The sequence below is a fragment of the Anoplophora glabripennis genome, unplaced genomic scaffold (genome assembly GCF_000390285.2).
Source record: "Anoplophora glabripennis isolate ALB-LARVAE unplaced genomic scaffold, Agla_2.0 scaffold75, whole genome shotgun sequence".
In the NCBI taxonomy this organism is placed as follows: Eukaryota; Metazoa; Arthropoda; class Insecta; order Coleoptera; family Cerambycidae; genus Anoplophora; species Anoplophora glabripennis.
Window position 1 is genome coordinate 818070 of NW_019416255.1, and position 21591 is coordinate 839660.

A 21591-nucleotide genomic window follows, 5' to 3' on the forward strand; every position below is an offset into this window, starting at 1 on the left:
CTTCAATGCACCTATATCGGTAAAAGATTTTGTATTTCTTATAACAAAGCCTAGCATACTATAAGCGGATTTAATACTTGAATTAATATGATCAGCAAAAGACAATCTGCTGTCAAACATTACACCAAGATCCTTAATGTTCTGAAAACGAGTTAAAAGTGACATACCTATATTATAATCAAATATGAGGGGCTGATTTTTAAGAGTAAACGTACACACTTTGCATTTTTTTGTGTTAACAGGTAATTAATTATCCGTACACCATATACAAACATGATTCACAAGGTCTTGCAATAACAAACAATCAGCCACATATGATATATTCAAGAACAATTTCAAGTCGTCGGCAAACATAAGATGATTTGACTTTAATGTTAGAGATAAGTCATTTACAAATAATATAAAAAGGAGTGGCCCCAAGTTAGAGTCTTGAGGTACTCCCGATGCCGCATTAAAAGTATTCGACTTGAAACCATTATAAGAGACATACATCTTTCAATGACATAGGTAAGAATTGAAAAGGCGGAGTAAGCTATCATTGAAACCATACTGTTCCAACTTACGTAGGAATATATTATGATTAACCTTGTCAAAGGCCTTTGAGAAGTCTGTGTAAATGGCATCAACTTGCCCTTTGTCATCAACATAGTTCGCCGTATATTGATGAAGATGAAGGTAACGATGATAACTGTGAATGTTACAGGTATATTATTTTCCCATGTTTGCACTTTTAGTCCTAAATAAGTTGAAAAGTTGCTAACTGTATCCATACTTAGCAGAAAATAAATTCATCGGAACAGGTTTTGATCAGATCTTATCTATATCGGCATAAATGATATTTTTGTTCAACAAACTAATAGGATTTTCTTCAATTAATTAATACAAATTTGCATATACGGTTTCACGTACATAAACATTTAGGTGTAAACAACAATATTTTTAAATAACGTATACATTGCATACCTACATAAACCAGACCCCTTGCATCAGATCTGCGACTATAAAATAACATCACCTTGGATTTTCAGAATCATTTGTTCATTGACAAGTTCAGAGAGCTGAACCTCCTAGATGCCTCCTGGGGCAAAGTAAAAGCTTGTTTAAAAAAAGTGAATGAAACATAATACGAGTACACGGCGGGTAAGCAGCAAGGTCATTTTTATTTACAAATAAATGCAAATAAGAACCGGCTCTTCTCCGGGTACGTAATATATATAAAACTGATTTTTTGCAAATTAAGTGATATTAAAGAAATATACTGAACATATAATACAATTTGAGTAGTTTTGATTATCTTGTAATCAACCAAGAGCTGCAAAATTACTTTTACATGAAAATAATCCCTATAACGCTATTAAAAAATAAATGGTTTAATTTTATAAAGAAACCGAGATGAACATAACATCTCACCAGAAAAGAATGTTGTACATTTGCCACTCAATTTTTTAGTGCTTATAGCCATAAAGCAACATTATTTGTAATAGAAGTCATTTGCATATTTTGAAAAGTTGCAAAAATGTTTGTTGATATTTGCTCCAGATTTGAGTCCATAACTGATAATCCACTTTCGAATGGCGAGTACTTTGTTGAATTAATATCGCGGAGTTTCGGTGCGATATTTTTACATTAATTAAAGTGAACGTGCCGGGATTTATGCACTTAGTATATAAGAAGGCAAAATTTACAGACCTATCAGTGTGTGCATTAGTTCCTCGTAAAATACAGTATCTGGAGACTATACCAACAGCTATGTTTTTACAAGTAAGATAACTACAATATTAATTTAAATTATAAGTTAATCAATTGTGAGTCTACAGTAAATTGGCCAGTTATAGTTTTCTAATTAGGATTAAATGAGGCAAGACAACTTTCCAAAAAATCTCATTGGTAATATTGTTTACTAAATTCCTAACTACTTGTTTTTAGGTGTTACCGTTTTTTAAATTTAGTTTGAGTATCTACCTATCGTTTTTTCAATTTTTTTATTGGTCCAGTGTCACTGAAATATTCTAGGACTTTGCAAGTTGCTAATCAGTTTCAGTTAAATAATACCGATAAGAATCTATTCTATTCATAACTAGTGTATTGTTCGCTATTATTTTTTGTGGCTCAATTTTAATTTTTTCTGTTTATTGCTAACAATAAAAAAATATAAATTGTCAAGTTGATTTAAAAAGAAACATTAGTTTTAAGAACAAAAATAATTGATTTTCGAAAGTCTGTAAAATAATTATTTAAGTAATAATGTTTCAAAATATAATTTCATTGTATAGTTTTCAGTATCTGCCATATTCAATTCTACAAACGAGATATATTCTGTACAACAAAATTATTTGTAGGTTTTAATTATTTAAATTTAAAACCAACTTCTCCCTTTCGACCAAAATTCGTAGTTTTGTATAAATTCTTCTGCCATACGTTTTAACATTCGATTTTGAAATATGTATTCACATTTTAAATGAATAATTTTGTAAAGTATTATATATTTTTTATCTCTACTGATTTTGAATATTAGCAAATAATCCTTCTCGTACACAAAACCAAAATCTCAGGAAGTTCAGGAACTTTCAAAAGAAATTATTACCATATTGAAATACCAATTTGGAATGAAGACGAATGAACTTACTACCGTTCGGTACAGATTTTTTTACCTAATGTTCTTATTTTCAAATATTTTGAATATACATTCTATAAATAACAGTATTGTAATTAATTAATTAATTTATTTATTTATGGATAAGGGGGCACACACAGGTTTTATGGCACAAAACAATATTTTGAACATAAATCCTATAAATAACAGTAATGTAATTTATTTTACCTACGACCACTTCTGTAAATACTTAAAAACACACCGTCTGCGATCTATGTAAGACTCCTATTACGTACGGTAAAAAAATCGCACAGTTTTCCTAGCAACGGTCAATACAATACTGTTTGTATTGACCGTTGGTAGGCGGTTGCTAGGAAAACTGTACGATTTTTTTACCAAGCTGTGCGATTTTTTTACCGTACGACGTAATAGGAATCTTGCATTGATCGCAGACGGTGTGTTTTTAAGTATTTAAAGTAGTGGTCGTAGGTAAAGTATAGTACGTAATACGTGGTGTAATGCAATTACGCACTCATAGAATTACGCACTCGCCGCTACGCGGCGTCGTGCGTAACTTTTCCATTCGTGCGTAAAATGCTTTTTACAACACTTATTANTTGTTAATTTACAATAATAGTTCCCTTTAAAGATTTTTTAAAACTAGTAAGCGAGGAGTGGAAGATATCTATACTATAGTACAAGTTAAAATGTCTACATATTCTGTATATAGGAGAGTTTTGACCAGAATTAGTTCGATAAAAAGTCTCATGAAATAGTGCATTACTCTAAAGTCATGTTGTGGTACATCTAAACCGATCAAGTCTAATAAATATGGAGAATCGATAAAACCATTAAGAAGCTTATACAAAAATACTGCTTCGGCAATAATTTTTCGATTCGCCAATGAAATAATATGGTAATGATTTCGTAACATCGAGCTACAATGGAAAGAATACACACCAATCTCCTTGTAGTGTAAATATCTCATAAATCTGAAGTCGAGACATATATGGGATATTATGGACTCCATACAATAGATGCAAAATTGATTATGCTGTGCACATATACAAAATATATAGATTTAATAGCAAAAATCGACTTAAAATTTTTGCAAACTCTGACAATGAAACCAAGCATTTTGTTGCTTTTTAAAGTTATGTAATCAATATGTGAAGAAAAACTAATTTTTCCGTCAAAGACAAACTTTTATTTCTTCAAATTGATTTAAAATATTTTTATTAAAGTTATAATTATTAGAGTACAGTAGTAACAGAAACAGCATTAGTTAAGTTTCTAGGCTTCTATAGTAATTGCAAATTATAAATAAATTCTGTATTGGTCGGTTTAGACTTCTTGTATTTGAAGAGGAGGGATATGTCTCGAAACGTCAAAGAGTCTAAACCGACGACGTGGTAAGCAGCTTGAAAATTCAACTATAACAACATTACTCGTATTAATATCTCATATATATTTTCTTAATTTGTTCAGTCAGATTTTTCTAATCAATTATGGTATGTAATTAAAGATTTAGTAATACTAGTATTTAAAAACTTACTATAATATCTACATCGATACTGTAGCCAATCACATACATCATAAATAATATATACATATATCTACCCAAACTTTAAAAGTGAAATGTTCTGTACACTTATTTCTAAGAAAATAGAAAATGATGAAGGAAAATATCATTAGAATTAGCACTCACAAATAAAAGGAAAATGTTTCGATGAGTGGAAATTGTTTTATTCATTTCTAATTTTACATTTAACCACTTCTTTTTTGCATGAAATTTTTATTATCTTGTTTCGATTCTACGCAGAAAAGTAAATAAAATAAAATTTATTGCAATATTTCAAGAATCAAGTAATGATAATGAAACCAATTCATCAATTATATTAGCCGCTACAATGCTGGTTTACTTTCAGGTCTTAACTATTGTCGCACTGGCAGTTTCTGCTCATGCAGGACTTTCCTACTCAGCTGGAGGAATAGGCCTAGGAGGTGGTCTTGGAGGAGGCATTGGATTGGGAGGTGGTGGAATTTCTTTGGGACATGCTATTTCAGCACCAGTTGCTGTTGCCAAACAAGCAGTAGTAGATTATTATGTAAGTACTACTTATTACAACAAAACATGAACTGATGCAGTTAAAATTAATAGCTACTTAAAACTGTTACAACCTCTTTTACTTCTGCTTAACTTGTAGTCGGCTTTCCAAAGAATTGTCCTGTTATGATTACTCGCTGCAGCTTTGTTTTCAGTGCAAAGTTCAAAAGTCTGTACCGATGTTTCCGCTAATTCCTTCTTATCTTAAAAGTTTACAAGCCTAAATTTCCGTCATTCAAATTCCTTACACTCGCCTAGGGTATGTAATATAAACTCATCTTTCTAATTATAATCCTAGAAATCGAACTCTACTACTTTTATGTTATGGAGATTTTTCTTCAATTGAAACAGTCCTTTTAAAAGCCCTGTAATTTTTTTAACCTAATCTTGCATATTATTCAGTTTTCCATTTCCCTTGCGGCGAAACAGTCAATTTCCTTCACATCAGTCTATCAGTTTTAAATTCCAATATTGATAAACATTTGCTTCGTTTACCCATTTTTCCAATGATAACTGATAGGCACCATAAGAAATGCCAAAAGCTAGGGTCTTAGAAAAGTCTTCTTCTAGAGTTCCTTTTTTGTAAGTTTATGATTTTAAAATTAAGTATACGTTATTCGCAGCTTGACGATCGAAAAATGTGTATTGTATATACGCTTTTGAGTGTGGCCTTTCTGCAAATTAGGCTATAGCTTCTTGCGACCTAAACCTCAATCCAACTACTCCATCCCTTGTTTCATTGTTTGTTTTAGAACTATCAGTAAATCATACAAAGTTCCATTTTTCCAGTGCATTTTTTTTAATCAAGTTTTGTTATAAAAGTTTGGCTTAAATAATTTAGCAGCAAATTGCTTTAAATTCATATCTGTCAAATCAATATCAAGAAATAATGCCATAATCATTTTCAGATGAGTTCATTCTAATAGAAATACGTTCATGTTTCACTTTTTTCTTGTTATTTAATGGACAATTGTAAAACTAACTATGTGCGATTGTATTGAATTCAACTGAATTGTTTTTGAAACCTTTCTTATATATTTGCAGACCCCTGCCCATTACGAATTCAAATATGGAGTAGAAGATGCTCACACTGGTGACAAGAAACAGCAATCTGAAACCCGTATCGGTGACACCGTAAAAGGAGAATACTCCCTTGCTGAACCCGACGGCACAATCCGTGTTGTGAAGTACACCGCCGATCCCCACAACGGTTTCAACGCCATCGTCAGCAGAATAGGACATGCAGCTCATCCTCAAATCATTTCCAAAGCTGTAGTTCCAGTGGCCTCTCATGGAATAGCCCTTTCCGGTGGTTTGGGTCTTGGAGGAGGTCTGGGATTGGGAGGATATGGAGGCCACTGAAGCTGATGTGATCATTTTCGCCAACGTCAACCTGTAGTCGTCATCGTTGCCATACTCATTGTTATTTTCATGTTCATCTTCACCGTTGCTCATCCCTCACGTCATGGTTAAGTTTCTCTTTGTGTATACTTTTGTTGTACATATCACATACCTAAGTTAGACTTTATGTTAATAAACAATAAATGTTTACACTCTATGCACAAGTTTCTTTATAAATAAGCTTCTTTAATTTGTATCAATATTATTTTTAATACTTCAATGAACCTAAATACTAAAAGTATGAGGTGAAAAATTTGAAACAGGAATGTATTTTAACTAGTTTTTATACATTTAAAATATAGGAAATTTAAATACAATTATATACAATATATACAATAAGTATACCTACCCCTATATTCAGTTCTACGAGTATTTCAGTTGAAGAATTTAATTATTTCAAAATATTTTATTTACTAACTTTTGATAAAACTTAGTCATAATCATAGTTAAGTGTAGAAACTAATAACCGTCTTTATTAAATTACATCTAAGTACATTTTTTCGGATGTGTATCTGAAAAGGTCAAATCAGTCAAAAAAGTTTAATGCAAAACATGTCAGTTGTATTTCATGAAACGTAAACGGTTTTTCAAGAAACATCATTTACATTTTAGAAAAACTAAACGCTGTTGAAGGGTTTATTAATGTTTGGTATTTAATTATCAATTACCAATAATATATATACACCCTGTATATGTACAATATACCATGCATATATACAGGGTGAGTCTTTAATAATAGTACACAGCTTAAAGGCAGATTGTTAACGTCAAAATATAGCGATTGAGCCAAACATGCCTTAATCAATTGTTGCTCATTTTCATTCTACAGGGTGTTAAAGTTGAAAAAATATTTTCTTTTTTTATCTATATTCTAAGTATGTATGGACCGATTTTTTTGAAAATTTGTAGTATTACGTTTTTTGAGGTGGCAAATACGAATATACAAATAGTGTTGTGGTCACGTCTAGGTGGCGCTAGTTGTACTGTCCTGTCTATGTAAAAATATTTCTAACATTTTATATTTTACAATTTTGAATTTTTTAACTAGAAATTGTTGAACTACGTGCTAAATAAAAATGTATACTTGTTACAAATCGATAAACTCAACTGTTTTCGAGATGCAGACATTTTAAGTTTTTGAGATTCGGCGGGAATTAAATTAGAAAATTATTTTTTCCAAAGTAGTAGGTATAGACATAATAAATTGATAGCTGTCACTACAATACCATATTGTTTCCTACTCAATTTTATTAAGAAGTAGTTTTTTCCGTGTCGTTATTTTTTAGAGAAGAGAATATCTTAATAAAAGGCTAAGAAAGTGCATTGAAGTTGCTGGTAGTTAATAATTTGTTAAGATATGCATAATAAAATCTTTAATTGATGTAATGTTTGTCTTAATTCTTAATTTAGGCTTAGTATCTTAAGAACTTGCTAATTTTCTAATTTAATTCCCGCCGAATCTAAAAAACTTAAAACGTCTGTATCTCGAAAACGGTTTAGTTTATCGATTTGTAACTAGTACACCTTTTTTATTTAGAATTGAACGTAGTTTAATAATTTGTAGTTAAAAAATTCAAAATTGAAAAATACAAAAAATTAGACAGATTTTTACATGGATAGGACAATATAACTAGCGCCCTCTAGACATGATCTCAACACTGTTTGCATATTCGTATTTGCCTCATCAAAAAACGTATAACTACAAATTTTCAAAACAATCGATCCATACATACTTAAAATATAGATAAAAAAGTAAAATATTTTTTCAACTTTAACACCCTGTAGAACGAGAAGGAGCAATAATTGATTAAGGTATTTTTTGGCTCAATCACTATATTTTGATGTTAACAATATGACATTAAGCTGTGTACCATTATTAATGCCTCACCCTGTGGGTTATTCTCATACCATTCTACCCCCTTATCTCCGTTGCATTCGTATCTTTTGATTCCAAAACTGTACTTGGAAATACAAATCAGACAGAGCTATATAAATATATCGGGTCTATTCGTGGAAGATTTGAATTTTGCACCATTTGTGCGGCAAAGTGTTGCCAACGAAATAAAAACGATAGCACGACAGCTAACAGTTCAGTGTTATTAAAAATGGAATGCTATATAAACAACAGCGCGTTTTCATTGTTGAGCAATATTTTAAATATACCTAATGAAAGTTTGATAGCTACAGTTTGCAATTTTCGAACAAAATATAAAGGGTGTTTTTTAAGTACCTATAGGGTGAATCTTTGACTAATTTTAAGATAAAAAATTAATATGAACATGGGTCCGCAACGGCTTGGTTCTTGAGATAGAGGACATCAAAAAAAAAATTTGTTCGGTATTTTGATTATATTTTTGTTTAATAACATGGCAATTTAACTAAATTCGGGAAACTGGGAGTATTGATGATGTGAAACTCAAATATTTACTTGTTTTTTGTTTAATGTTAGGGGGCGCCACATACAGTGTTGTAAGTGGATTTAAATAACCATAAATTTTTTGTGTTGTACTCGATGTAGTTTTTGATTAAACATAACTATTCTTCATTCAATTTTAGGTACAAAAGTACTGAAAGCAGCCGTTTTTTTAAAAAAATGGGTTTAAAGTTAAACCTGCATTGGAATTTTGTAAGATGAATCTTCAAAAGTTTTTGAAAAATAAATGAAAAAGAGTCATGCGCTATGTTACTATCACCAAACTAGTGAAAATTAGACAAAAATAAAATTCGCAAAAACAAAAATTTTGGGTGATTTCACTTCATTAGGTACCAAATAAATAAGTAGAGTTTGCTCCATAAACTTTTTTCCTGGGGGATGCGATATTCGGGATACAGGGTGTTAAAGTTTACAAAAAAAATTGTGCCATATCTTCATAATGCGCTTTAACCAGTGGCATACTACTGAAGGAACCGGACCATTTTCCCAAGAAAAAAATACGCCACTGGCGGTTTTTTATAGAAATAATGTTACATTCAGGTACTCTTACGATAATTAACTGAAAAATTGTACCTGGTGTTTTTTAATAGTAGCAGTCCTTTAGGAGATATTTGGACTTGTTTTTACGTTTTATTGAATTTTCCTAATAAATTAATCCTTTTATTTGATGAAAACCTCCTGGTATTAACAAGTGATGTACTACTAAAATGTTCGCCAACTTTTCCCAAGAAAAGAATATGCCAGTGGCGGTTTTTTGTAGAAATAATTTTATTTCTGGGAAAAATATCAAACTAAATAAAATAACATTAGCAAATAGGTCGAGTAAGTAATTAAGTAATAACAATTGTTTAAAACGAAGTACTTCCGCATCGGTGCACTTTCGATATTTTCTAATCAGGCTATTTATAGAGGAAATTATCATGACATGATTTTCCCTGAGATTACAATTCTCCGTTATTCTTTGCCACAATTCATCTCGTGTTCAAAGCCCAAGAAGGACTGCAGCTTCAGGAGTAAATAAACGAAGCTAGTTATAATACTAAAACAAGATCATCGTAAAGCTTACTAACTGATAATGCAGACAAAATAATCAATTTTTACAGATGAATTTTAAACAAATATGAGTATGTGGAGTATTTGCGCATTATGTTCGGCAAATAAGTAAATTCTATTCTAAACGGCTGCTACTATTGATACTAATGAAAAAAAAAATCTCTGTAGAATTTTGTTATGAATAAAACAACAGATCTGAGTTTTAAGATTATTGTATTAGATCAATAATAAGTTTATTTTTCTCACAAGGAACAGTTCATGTGATAGATCAGCTCATATTATTTTCTTTTTTTAGAAATACATTTGATAATTTCTAAATTAAAACTGACTGTTTTGAACCTTTTACAAAATACATATATTGAATCTGAAATTCAAATTATGTTTTTTGATATACAATAAATTCTTTCTAAAATACATCTGGAAAAGGTGTAGAGATTACTTTCATACTCTATACAAAGGATCCCATTTTTAATGTCCATGCGTAAGATATAATGTTGTAGTTTTCACAAACATAGGCCACATTTTTGAGGGAAATATTCTGGTCAAAATAGACTGATAAATTACTTAGTTTTGGTGATATTATTGCGCCTGTAGTTAGAACTTTTATGGTCCAAGCATTATAGAGACATGCTTACAGAAATTATTACCTGGACAAAAAAAATATGGCCGTATAGAAAATTAAATTTTAAATTGAGTTTTTTGTTCTTTAAACTCGATCCAAAATGGCGAACATGGTTAAAAAAAATCGTAAAGTTGCAAAAAACGGTTTTTCTAAAATAACTAAAAAAATATAGCACCGATTGAAAAATTTTAAATGAGAAAGTTGTAGGTTTTAAAAAGATCTATCGACTGATTTTTTGTAAGTATCGATTGCTTTGTTACTTTTAGAGATATATCGAAAAAACCGTTAAAAATCTTCTATTTTCTCTTCTTCTATAACTCGTTTACATCTACGTTCCCATATTTGCTATTTACTGCAAGCATAGCCCGCGGCAAGCCAAAAAAGTACATTTTTGAAAAATTTAAAAATATTAATTATTTTTCGAGATATATCGATTTTTTGAAAAAAAGGCGCTCTCGAAAATTGGCTAGATCTTCTCAGCGGATAGCCCTACAGTAACGATTTTCGGTTTATTTTCTTCGTAAAGAGTTATATTATCATGCTGTTAAAAAATGTTGACGATTTTATTAATTTTAAGGATCAAAAAATGACTTTGAATAAGTTGCACTTTTTTGGGTATGTTTTTTTCAAATTACTATTTCAATTTTTATTTTATGAAAATGACTTTTAAAGAAAGAAAACTAAACATTTACGGGTCTATTTTGCTTCTAAGGCGAAAATGCTATAATATTCGTGTTTAGCTACCCCAGATTAAGTACAAAAAAATAATAAAAATTGAAATAGTTATTTGAAAAAAACATACCCAAAAAAAGTGCAACTTTTTCAGTCATTTTTTGATCCTTAAAATTAATAAAATCGTCAACATTTTTTAACAGCATGATAATATAACTCTTTACGAAGAAAATAAACCGAAAATCGTTACTGTAGGGCTATCCGCTGAGAAGATCTAGCCAATTTTCGAGAGCGCCTTTTTTTCAAAAAATCGATATATCTCGAAAAATAATTAATATTTTTAAATTTTTCAAAAATGTACTTTTTTGGCTTGCCGCGGGCTATGCTTGCAGTAAATAGCAAATATGGGAACGTAAATGTAAACGAGTTATAGAAGAAGAGAAAAGAGAAGATTTTTAACGGTTTTTTCGATATATCTCGAAAAGTAACAAGGCAATCGATACTTACAAAAAATCAGTCGATAGATCTTTTTAAAACCTACAACTTTCTATATTTTTTTGGTTATTTTAGAAAAACCGTTTTTTGCAACTTTGCGATTTTTTTAACCAAGTTCGCCATTTTGGATCGAGTTTACAGAATAAGAAACTCAATTTAAAATTTAATTTTCTATACGGTCATATTTTTTTGTCCAGGTAATAATTTCTGCAAATTTAACGTTAATCCGTGACATAATGCTTGGACTATTACTGAAATATTGTTTTTTAGCGTAAAATCCTTGTCTTACTTAATGTTATAAATTCTTCATATCTCTCTCTAATATCCTACATCAAATTCAGTTTTGTTTTGCTTAGTTATATTTAGTACATGCTATCTGCTTTAACATAAACCTCTAGTGTAGTAATATGCCTTGATCGTGATTTTCTAAGGACAGCAAAAATTTGTAAATACTAATATAATTCACAAGCAGTGCAGGGTACAGGGATAAGAAGTTGGCCTAGAACAATCATCGTTCCGGAACGGTGCACCTAACTAGAGTCAAAAAGGCATACCAGACAAGATCAGATCATCTGGAATTTTAACTGACTTTGGTTCACTTGGAAAATGTTAAGGGCAAGGCTTAATATTGAATTACACTGGTAAACATTCACGATTTCTGTGATTCGTTTATATTTTATATTTTACTTCTTAATTCATAATACCCTTAATAATTATTCACAAATAGATACTATTACATTCCACTGTTGTATTATTTTTTGTAGAATCATTTTTGTTTCTGGGAATATACTACAAAGTATTTTAAAATGGCTTGTAATTAAAATCTCAGTATCAAAATGTACATGGGGCATTCCATGTCAAGTCACTGAGGGCGTCACCCGACTATTTCTAATTTTCGTGATTTTTTGGTATTATTTAGTATCCATTTAGAGTAGCTTTCATGATTTTTTTCAAATTTTTATTTCAACCACCTCAAGAATATATAAAGCACTTATATGCACAAATATTTTGGGTAAAAAATTTTCAAATGCCTGTAACTTAGCAACAACTAAATACAGGTTGTTACAAATTCACTTCTCACTACAGGGATCTCGGAAACGGTAAGAGGTACGAAGTAGCTTAATTGGGGGCAAAGTTGCATGATCAGGGGACCAACATTATGCCTCTAAAAAATCAAGGCTAACATGATTAGTTTTCGAAATATTTGAAAAAAATCGAAATTTTAGAAATCCGTTTATGTTTCATTTCAGCCTTGTTTGCGGGATATTGAAAAAAGAAGAACACTTTCTCATGGCCACTTTTTGTCCTCTATCGAATGGTATAATCAATTTTTATATGTAACGTTTCGTCTCTCCAGGACCATCATCAACTTAATTTTTTTTAATACGACCCTGTAAATTTTATTACATTTTTTGAAAGCCTTTATGATCCCCAATACTGTACTGCCTCAGCCCGAACCAGATTCAGACGTTTTGTCTCGAAAAATTCATCTTCAGTGTATTGGTTCCAAATTTATCTAATTTTTTATTTAGATTTCTTTATTTATTGAATAACACTGTAAGTGTCGTTAGATCCTGCGAAATCCATCTGGTTATTTAAACTATTACCACCACGCGTTACAATAAAACATTTATTATTATTAACTATTACCATCACTTGGTCATACATAACTCAATAAGTTGTTGTATCAAAATTAAAACATTATTACAATTTTAATTTTATTATGGCAATGTAATTCTTAAAAATGCATATGAATAACCAAAACGCCAACTGAATATTATTATTTAAAAAATGTCAGTAAATGTTCAAAAACATTTTCGTTTTGGCATAGGTTGAAAATGAAGATCAGCGTAATATTTTCGGAATTTATTATATCTGTAAACGCAACTGTGAAAGATGCATGTCAGATGTATTTGTATGAAAAAAATAGATCGGAATTTGTTTGAATTTTGAGCGTTCGAGAAGCCTAGAAATAACTATGGACACGGGAATAAAACTAATATTTTTTTGTGACGTGACAAAACGTCTGAATCATGTTCGGGCTGAGGGAGTACAGTATTTGGGGTCATGAAGGCTTGCAAAAAAAAGTAATAAAATTTCTAGGGTCGTATTTAAAAAAATAAAGTCGATGATGGTCCTGGAGAGACGAAACGTTACATATAAAAATTGATTATGCCATTCGATAGAAGGCAAAAAGTGATCGTGATGAAGTGTTCTTCTTTTTTCAATATCACCTCAAATAAGGCTGAAATGAAACAAAAACGGTTTTTTTCAAATATTTCGAAAACTAATCATGTTAGCCTTGATTTTCTAGAGGCATAATGTTGGTCCCCTGATTACGCAACTTTGCCCCCATTTAAGCTAGTTTGTATCTCTTACCGTTTTCGAGATCCCTGTAGTGAGAAGCGAATTTGTAACAGCCTGTATATTATAAACTTTTTTTTCATTTTGTTGGTTTGCAGTTTTATAAAAAACAAAATACACAATATAAATTTTTAATTTTTGAAAAAGAGTGGCGTTCTTTTTTCTTCTATTCTAAAAAAGTCAAGTACAAAAAATATTTTTTAAATATGTAAATTCATTTCTGTAATATTACTATTATTTTATCACCTTTGACATTTTCGTTCAAAAATTTAATTTTTATATTTTATAAATCTACATAATATATATTAGCATTCAGATATCTATTGATTCTATTTTTAATAGGTCATTTGAAATTGATTTTATAAATTATATACATATAATAATTGTTCGACAAGTTTAGAAAGAATCCTACCATTATTATTACTACCATTGGTACTAAGTGAATACTAATATTTATTATTTACAGAAAAAGAACAAGAAATCAGAATTCCAATATCCATAAATAACGAGCTAACTGCATTCAAGATTTATGCCCAAAATATACATAACGACTTTCTGTACTGGTACTCCTTTATTAAAATATAACAGGTGATTTTTTAAACTACTCTGCATAGTACCACCGAAGTTGTTTCTGCATTTTATAATGCATTAATTATAGAGTGAATGTGTCAATTCCGCCAGTATATATAAGCAACAGATTTGTGGTACTGCTATCAGTTTGAATATATAGTTAATAACAATTACAACAATGTTTGCACAAGTAAGTAACAACAATTTTCTTCCAATTTCCATTTTCGTGTTTAATTTTGTTGCTGACATTATGCGGAAAATTTTGAAAATAATATCTTTGAAAAATATACTTATTTGAAAGAATATGTAAAAATATATTTGTCTCAATTTATTTGTGTCACTATAATTTCGTCTTTCTTATTGTGAAGATGAAGATAAAATATAAATTTTATCAACATATTGAGATTCAAATACATTAGTTATACGGTTTAGCAAATATTCATTTTCCACATATTTTTTTTCTTAATTTGAAATTATTGAAATAAATTCACAACAATTTTTGGAAGTGATTATTATAATTTAGGACCATTTACTCTTAAACTCAATTTATTCGTCACAACAGAAATTTTCCTAAATTTTGGAGCGTAACAAGGAGACAAAATAGTACTTTTAGATAAAAACTTTTAAATCAGCTGCACTTAAAAGGAAATAACGGTAATTTTCTTTTTAGATCTTTACCGTGATTGCTGTTATAGCAACAGTTAAAGCTGGTGCAATTTCTGTTGTATCTGGAGGCCTGGGCGTTGGAGGCTTAGGTTTAGGAGGAGGGTTGGCCCTAGGTGGAGGATTAGGGGGACTAGGTCTGGGCCATGGAGTTTCAATTGCAGCAAGACCTGCTGTAGTGGACGTTCACGTAAGTCGTTGATTTTTACATCTCAAAAATTTAAATTTATCGAAAAATACAAACAAAAATAAATTAATACAGTGATATACTGTTTATAATTATTAAAATGTATAAAAAAATTAGCAATATCAATTTTGAATTTTGTTAAACAATAGAGAATTATATTTTTCAGAAGAAATTTGGCTTTGGGTTTATATAAAAATCTTTTTAATATTATTTAGGATATGTGCATATTATATTCTTAAAAATATCTCAGACAAAATGGTATTTGTAATTAATGAACTTCAACACCATCATTAAACTGATATACGGAATTTCGGTAGTTCATTGGGAATTAAATTTTATATTTTATACTTAATTAACACTGTTTCTACTTTAGAGTTGGCAAAACTTTTCCAAAGTCATGAAATTCATCAAAAGCACAAAATGATGTAATATGTATAATTTACGGAAATTTACAAAAATTTACCAATTCTTTAACATAATCTATATTCCTTTCTTGCTGTAAGGACTCAACAATGACTTTGATTTCACTAAGTTAAACCATATCTTAGTTTCGATACCATTAGTGTTTTTCAAAATTTTCGATTGCAAGCACTAAAAACGGGTTGCTATTTTTAAAATCTTTCACAAGCTTGTATAAAAATCTATAGTAAAGTTTAATATTTCTTAATATTGTATTTCTAATACTTTATTCTTATTTTCGATTTAATGTATGTAGATGTTCTTTTTTTTTCCTCATATAGTTTTTAATATTTTAATGTATTTTGTTTATTTTTATTTGTACCGTCTATTTTCTTTTGTTCTTTTGTTCGACATATTTTTTCAATTCTCTTTCTGGCTTTCTGATTTCTACTTATTCACTAAATTTTTTCTTTTCTGGAACTTTTTATTATTATATGTATATTTTTATGCAGAAATGAAGAAATTTATAGAATCCTATAATTTTAGTCATTTGTTTACATATTTACGAATTTGATTTGGTGAGTCTAAATTCGACACAGTAAATAACTAAATACCAAATACGTGGTCCTTATTTTGAACAGATTAACAAAACAATTTGTTCATTTTTTTAAAAGTGCTGCTGCGTTTACCTGCCACTCCATAAGAAGAACTAATCATTTTTCAATTGATAACACAACTGAAGTCCTTGTTTTACTTATTCTTTGAAGTATCAGACAGTATATGCGACAAGCACTATGCAATTTTGCAAATGCGTCATCACTTATAAACCTGATTTTCTCGAAAACTGTTCTCGAATTATCAAAGTTAAACCTACCTATTTTCCCTTAACATTCTAGATGGTATAAATAAAAAAACTGAGGATGAAATTGTCACAGTTACTCCTCTAAAAATTCATTGTTTTGAATCAAAGCGATTGCCTCTCTCTAAATGTTGGAATCTGTTTCTAATACACTAGGAACATTGCTAATATTATTTCCTGATAATTACGAAGGTGTTACAAATAGAAAACTACTGTCTATAAATGGTTTTCCTATCTACTAAAGGTTTAGAGTTAAACATTTTTGATAAAAAATAATATCTTGTCGCCTCTTTCCCGCAGAAGACATTGGCACATGTCTTTAATTAAAATATGTATTTTAATTACAGACTCCAGCTCATTATGAGTTCAAATATGGAGTGGCGGACGGCCACACAGGTGACCAGAAGCAGCAAGCCGAAGTTCGTGTTGGTGACACTGTTAAGGGCGAATACTCCCTTGCCGAACCCGACGGCACTATTCGCGTCGTTAAATACACGGCAGATCCTCATAATGGCTTCAACGCTGTAGTAAGCCGGATAGGACACGCTGCTCATCCTCAAATCGTCGCCAGTCATGGAGTTGCTCTTGGAGGAATCGGACTTGGAGGTCATGGTCTGATATAGACCGTGTGAAACTCATAGGAACTGACTGACTTTTATCATTGATGCCGCCCTCTTCATCGCCTTCCATATCGTTGATTGTCATACTTGCTGCTCATCTCTAATTTATTATTTATAGTTTTGTATATACTGTAGCTTTAATAATTGTATACATGGAAACAATAAATGTTTTCCCGGAATTGCTGGCATGTTTTCTTATAATTGTTTGACGTACAAGAAACTAAGCAAGTTGTCTCCAGAATCCTAGAATAAAAGGATCATCAGTCAATAAAGGATACAAATCCTTATAAGTTCGATTCCACGAAAATGTGTTTGAAAAAATATTATAGTCTAAAATTTTTTCATTTTAATTTATTGCGATTAGTAAATACCTAACAACTATTCTAAAGAAGAAAACATTTTTTGTTGGGTACAAAACGATATTATTATTATTTGAAATGTAAAACTTAAATTGCCTCCTAAAATCAACATTGCTCTATACTTGCTGAGATACACAAACATTTTATAATGGAGATGAAAAAATTTATAACTTATTAACTTTATATCAAAAAATTCAGTTTGTTCAGTTTTTCAGGAAGCCATGCATACTAAATTTAATTTAGTATTTACTAAAACGAATATACTTTAATGACACCTTATGAAAAAACTATTATCACAACTTCTATATTCTAATAATTATAGAAGTTGTGAAAATAGTTTTTTATAGTTTTACTTATCGTTTTGTTTTGTTACCTAAGTACTCCCTACTTCAATCACACGAACGGAAATAGTGCCTCAAAAAAGTTGTAACGGTCGTACTTTCTTTTTAGTGATAACACACTTTTAAATAAAACAAGTCTAAAATTTTATATCACAATATTTACCTATTCTCTGAGAAAAAAGTCCTTTATTGCCACTTCTTTCTGTCATATAGTTAGGAGAAGTTAAATGAAAAGGTATCTCAAAATTTTATTACGTAATTTAGTTTAAAATCTAATTTTGTTTATTGCTCTGCAAATTTTGTTATCGTGAGCAAAGATTCTCTAAATAATATTGCTTTAGATGTACCATTTGTCTTATTTTTCCTAGACAAGAAAAAATAAATTATTTCCATATTAACAAATATATTTTGTTGCAATAAAAATTATTGTCATTTATTAATTTTTATTAAGATTAAGTAAATATGGTACCGTAAAATGCCATAGGTATACTATGATACAACAGTTGTATGTGAAATAAATTAAAGATATACAAAAACGGGCCAATATTTACCTATACCTATATAAAAATAAGCTGAGATTTTTTTAAGCAATATTACTTGGACCTGAACCTCATTTTGAATATGCCTCATGAATATACCACATCGTTTTTAACTCTATGGCTATGTATTAACATAAAAAAATAAGTACGTACATGGTTTTGTATTAATTTCACGCCATACCCTAAAGATGAACCGTAGATACTGTTTGACATCTTTTTAAAGTTATCATTTCAAATATCGAGCAAATTTGTTGTTTATCATCAACCATTTATGCTATCCTAACTATGACAAATAACTTAAGTTTTTCACAATTTTTGAGTATATGTAGTATTATAATACACAGCAAAAATTACTGTGAAGTGCCTAACTTCGCCATCTTTTTGCCCACAGTCATATTACTGATATTACTGCAGTAGAAGTTATTTTGCGTAAAGTGGTAACAAATATCGAAATATATGTCATTCATACATTATTTCTAATTTGCTATTGTTTGAAAATTTTGTTTGCGAATAAAATTTTCTTTCCAAGTTTGTTTTCTGCAAGCACGTAAAATTTTTCCCAAAATTTTCCGTAGTTTATACATTAATTCTAAACAAAGTGCGATATACAGGGTGTTCCACTAAGGTCGGCGAGGTACGATATTAGGAAACGCTAAACACGCAGCGAAGCTCCTGCATTGAAAATAACCTATGCATTTCGAACATTTACTTTTGTTAAAATTTAATTGTTCTTTCTTTACATAATATCAATATCTATTTGTTATTCTTTTTGTTATTACATATTTCCAAGACTGTTATTGTCTCAGTCATTTGCGTGGGTTTAGGTAGGTTCGTTTTTAAACGCATTTTGTTTTGGTAATTAAATGTTTTTTCGTTAGCATCGTGTTCATCAATTCTTTATCATTATTTATTTTTTGCTCAGTAATTTGCGAATAAATTGATAAAAAAGATATCGAACCATTTTTGGCGTCAAAATGTAGCTATTCTTATGCTCTTCAAACTAACCTATACACAGTTTTATCCTGATAATTCACTTTTTTAAGAAAACGTGAAACATCCTAAACTTAGATAAATAGCGCCAATAAATAAACAACACTTTCTTAAGAAATTTCAAAATTATACTCATAATTTTTTTGTGCTGAATTGATTTATGTAAAGAAAACTATAGCACTGCATTTAAAATTTTTGAAAGAAAAAAAACGGAATTCTTTTGAAATAACGCCATCTATAGGATTCCTTATTGAGGCAAATGACATTACGCATTCACCACGAGATAAAGCACGAAAAGACTTTTCCAACGAGGTAACTATGGGCTTTTGATTAGTCAATTCTTCAAAAAATGCATTTTTCTGATCAGACATTACGGGCTTCCCCCACCCTTCCTGGCGAGAGATAGTACAAAATGCCAATAACAAAAGTTATGCGCAATGAATTCGGCTATCCATATTTGTATTAAGTATTTAATATACCTGAATAGGAAACATTTCTGAGAAAAATTCAACTCTATATTTTGGTATGTAGATTGCGTCCCTTAGCGGCCGAGCTACGAACTAGAAAACTATTTCCAGCGATTTCTCTTGGTAGATTTAATAATGATTTTTTTTTCTCGAAACTCTAGGACCTAACTTTCTCTTATATCGTACCTCGCCGACCTTAGTAAGACACCCTGTATATTGTTGTCGTATGTCATATGACGTAACAGCTGCTTACTTGCCACCAATCCGTTACTTTAAAAATAGTTATAAGAAATTAATTCCCCACTTCGGTGAATAAACACGATTGCCAATATTTTTGAACATTTACACATCAATAGTGGTTTTTAGGATATAACTCGAAAAACACAAAAATTTTAGTTGAAAATGATTCATCTGAAATTGTAAAAAGAAATTACTTTTGATAGTTGAAACTTTTCATACTCCTCAAGCCAAAAGACCAAAAAGTCATTAAATATGGATTAAGGATACGAGATAGATAAATAGCATATTTATAATACATTGCAATTTTATATTGAAGAAAAAAATTCTATAGATTTTCTGACATAAATAATTTTTCGAAAATTAAATTCCTTTTTATGAGAAATAACGTGAGACCTTAAAAGTACTTATCTAATTTGCAGTGAAATTCTGAGATTTCATTGGATTTCATTGAGAGTGCCTTCCAGTACCATCACCATTGGTTCACAAATTTGTATTTATGTACATTCCAATGAATTTTTGTCCTTAATTAGTTATATGATGGGCTAAAATTTCATATAAGTCAAATATTTATCAGAGATATTTGAATAAAAATATTTTTTAATTTTAACACCCTGTATCTTAAAAATGGTTGTAACCCATTTCCATTATTTTAGTAATTTCCAACTTTTTTTTTTCAGAGTAAACGTCCTGTATGATATTGAATATATCGGTTTACAAATAATGTGTTCCTCAATTATGTATTTTTTTGCTAATGACTGAAAAATATACAACAGTCAACAAAGAATAATATAATATAATAGTGAATAGAGTATACTGAACTAAGTTTCAATGCATTTCATAACCGATATGTCGAAAAAATACTTTGCATTTAGTTCACCTACTTTCCTCCAACATTTTGGTCGCCACTTCAAGGAAATTGCTGCTGAAAATATTTAAAAATCAACTTGTCCACCCAGTAATTCAATGAACAATAACAAGCCATTCTGGTCAGCCAAGATATGGACCTAAATAGGTGTAATAGCCATAAAGTATTGCATAATGCTTTGAATGCACTTAATACATGCTCAGACCGAGTGAGACGGGGGAAAATGTTTACAGTTAACCCCGAAATGACGGTGCGGTTTCTAATTGAAAAATCCCTAATTATTTCAAATTCATTCATTACTATCAGAAGATTGATTTAAATTTGGTTTGTATATTAGTGAATGTAAAGTTAGGCTTTGCTATATATATGTAGGTGAAGTTTGTTAAAATTATCAGTTTGTGCCTTAGTCCCGGTTGTTTCACATCAACAGGTCATCAATAATGATTGCCCAAGTAAGATATAACAAAGAAACCCTTTTAATGGCATTAGTCCTGGTGCATAAGTAATAGGTGAAACTACTTTGTATGTAAATTATACCGATTCTTTTAAATTCAAGTTATTGTTAAGTAAATTAACTAAATTATTATTATTATTTTTGATATGAAGAGAATTTAATAGATTGAACTTATTTTTTAGTTATAATGTTGCCTTCATATTATATTCTACTGTGACTTAGGATCTGAAAATTAGGTAGTTTCCTCTCTGTACAAAAATTGGAAATTTTGATACCTATATGGGTGAAAGATCACGT

The 21591-nt window shown here is 30.0% G+C and overlaps 3 protein-coding genes across 3 annotated transcripts in view; all 3 read left to right on the plus strand.

Moving 5' to 3' along the window:
* The first annotated feature begins 1051 nt into the window (after positions 1–1051).
* Positions 1052–6258, plus strand: LOC108903360 (adult-specific cuticular protein ACP-20-like). The gene is made up of 3 exons (XM_023457231.1): positions 1052–1140; positions 4522–4701; positions 5745–6258. Exons 1-3 carry the CDS (start codon positions 1114–1116, stop codon positions 6060–6062), a joined length of 525 nt encoding a protein of 174 aa, XP_023312999.1. The 5' UTR covers positions 1052–1113; the 3' UTR covers positions 6063–6258.
* Positions 6259–14482: 8224 nt separating this feature from the next.
* LOC111693123 (adult-specific cuticular protein ACP-20-like) lies at positions 14483–17042 on the plus strand. The gene is made up of 3 exons (XM_023457271.1): positions 14483–14501; positions 14982–15164; positions 16767–17042. The coding sequence occupies exons 1-3, from the start codon at positions 14490–14492 to the stop codon at positions 17040–17042; spliced, it is 471 nt and encodes a 156-aa protein (XP_023313039.1). The 5' UTR covers positions 14483–14489.
* A 4238-nt stretch (positions 17043–21280) lies between these two features.
* Positions 21281–21591, plus strand: part of LOC108903361 (adult-specific cuticular protein ACP-20-like) — a 10208-nt gene continuing 9897 nt past the window's right edge. The window contains exon 1 of the mRNA XM_023457272.1: positions 21281–21292. Coding sequence (XP_023313040.1) covers positions 21281–21292 — 12 coding nt within the window. The remainder of the gene's footprint in view (positions 21293–21591) is intronic.

Excerpts from the sequence above, each read along its gene's own strand:
- LOC108903360 (XM_023457231.1), top strand. The coding sequence starts at position 1,114 with ATGAAACATAATACGAGTACACGGCGG. Across the intron at positions 1,141-4,521 it reads ATAATACGAGTACACGGCGG|GTCTTAACTATTGTCGCACT; the intron begins GTAAGCAGCAAG and ends GTTTACTTTCAG. Across the intron at positions 4,702-5,744 it reads AAGCAGTAGTAGATTATTAT|ACCCCTGCCCATTACGAATT; the intron begins GTAAGTACTACT and ends ATATATTTGCAG.
- LOC111693123 (XM_023457271.1), top strand. Across the intron at positions 15,165-16,766 it reads CTGCTGTAGTGGACGTTCAC|ACTCCAGCTCATTATGAGTT; the intron begins GTAAGTCGTTGA and ends TTTTAATTACAG.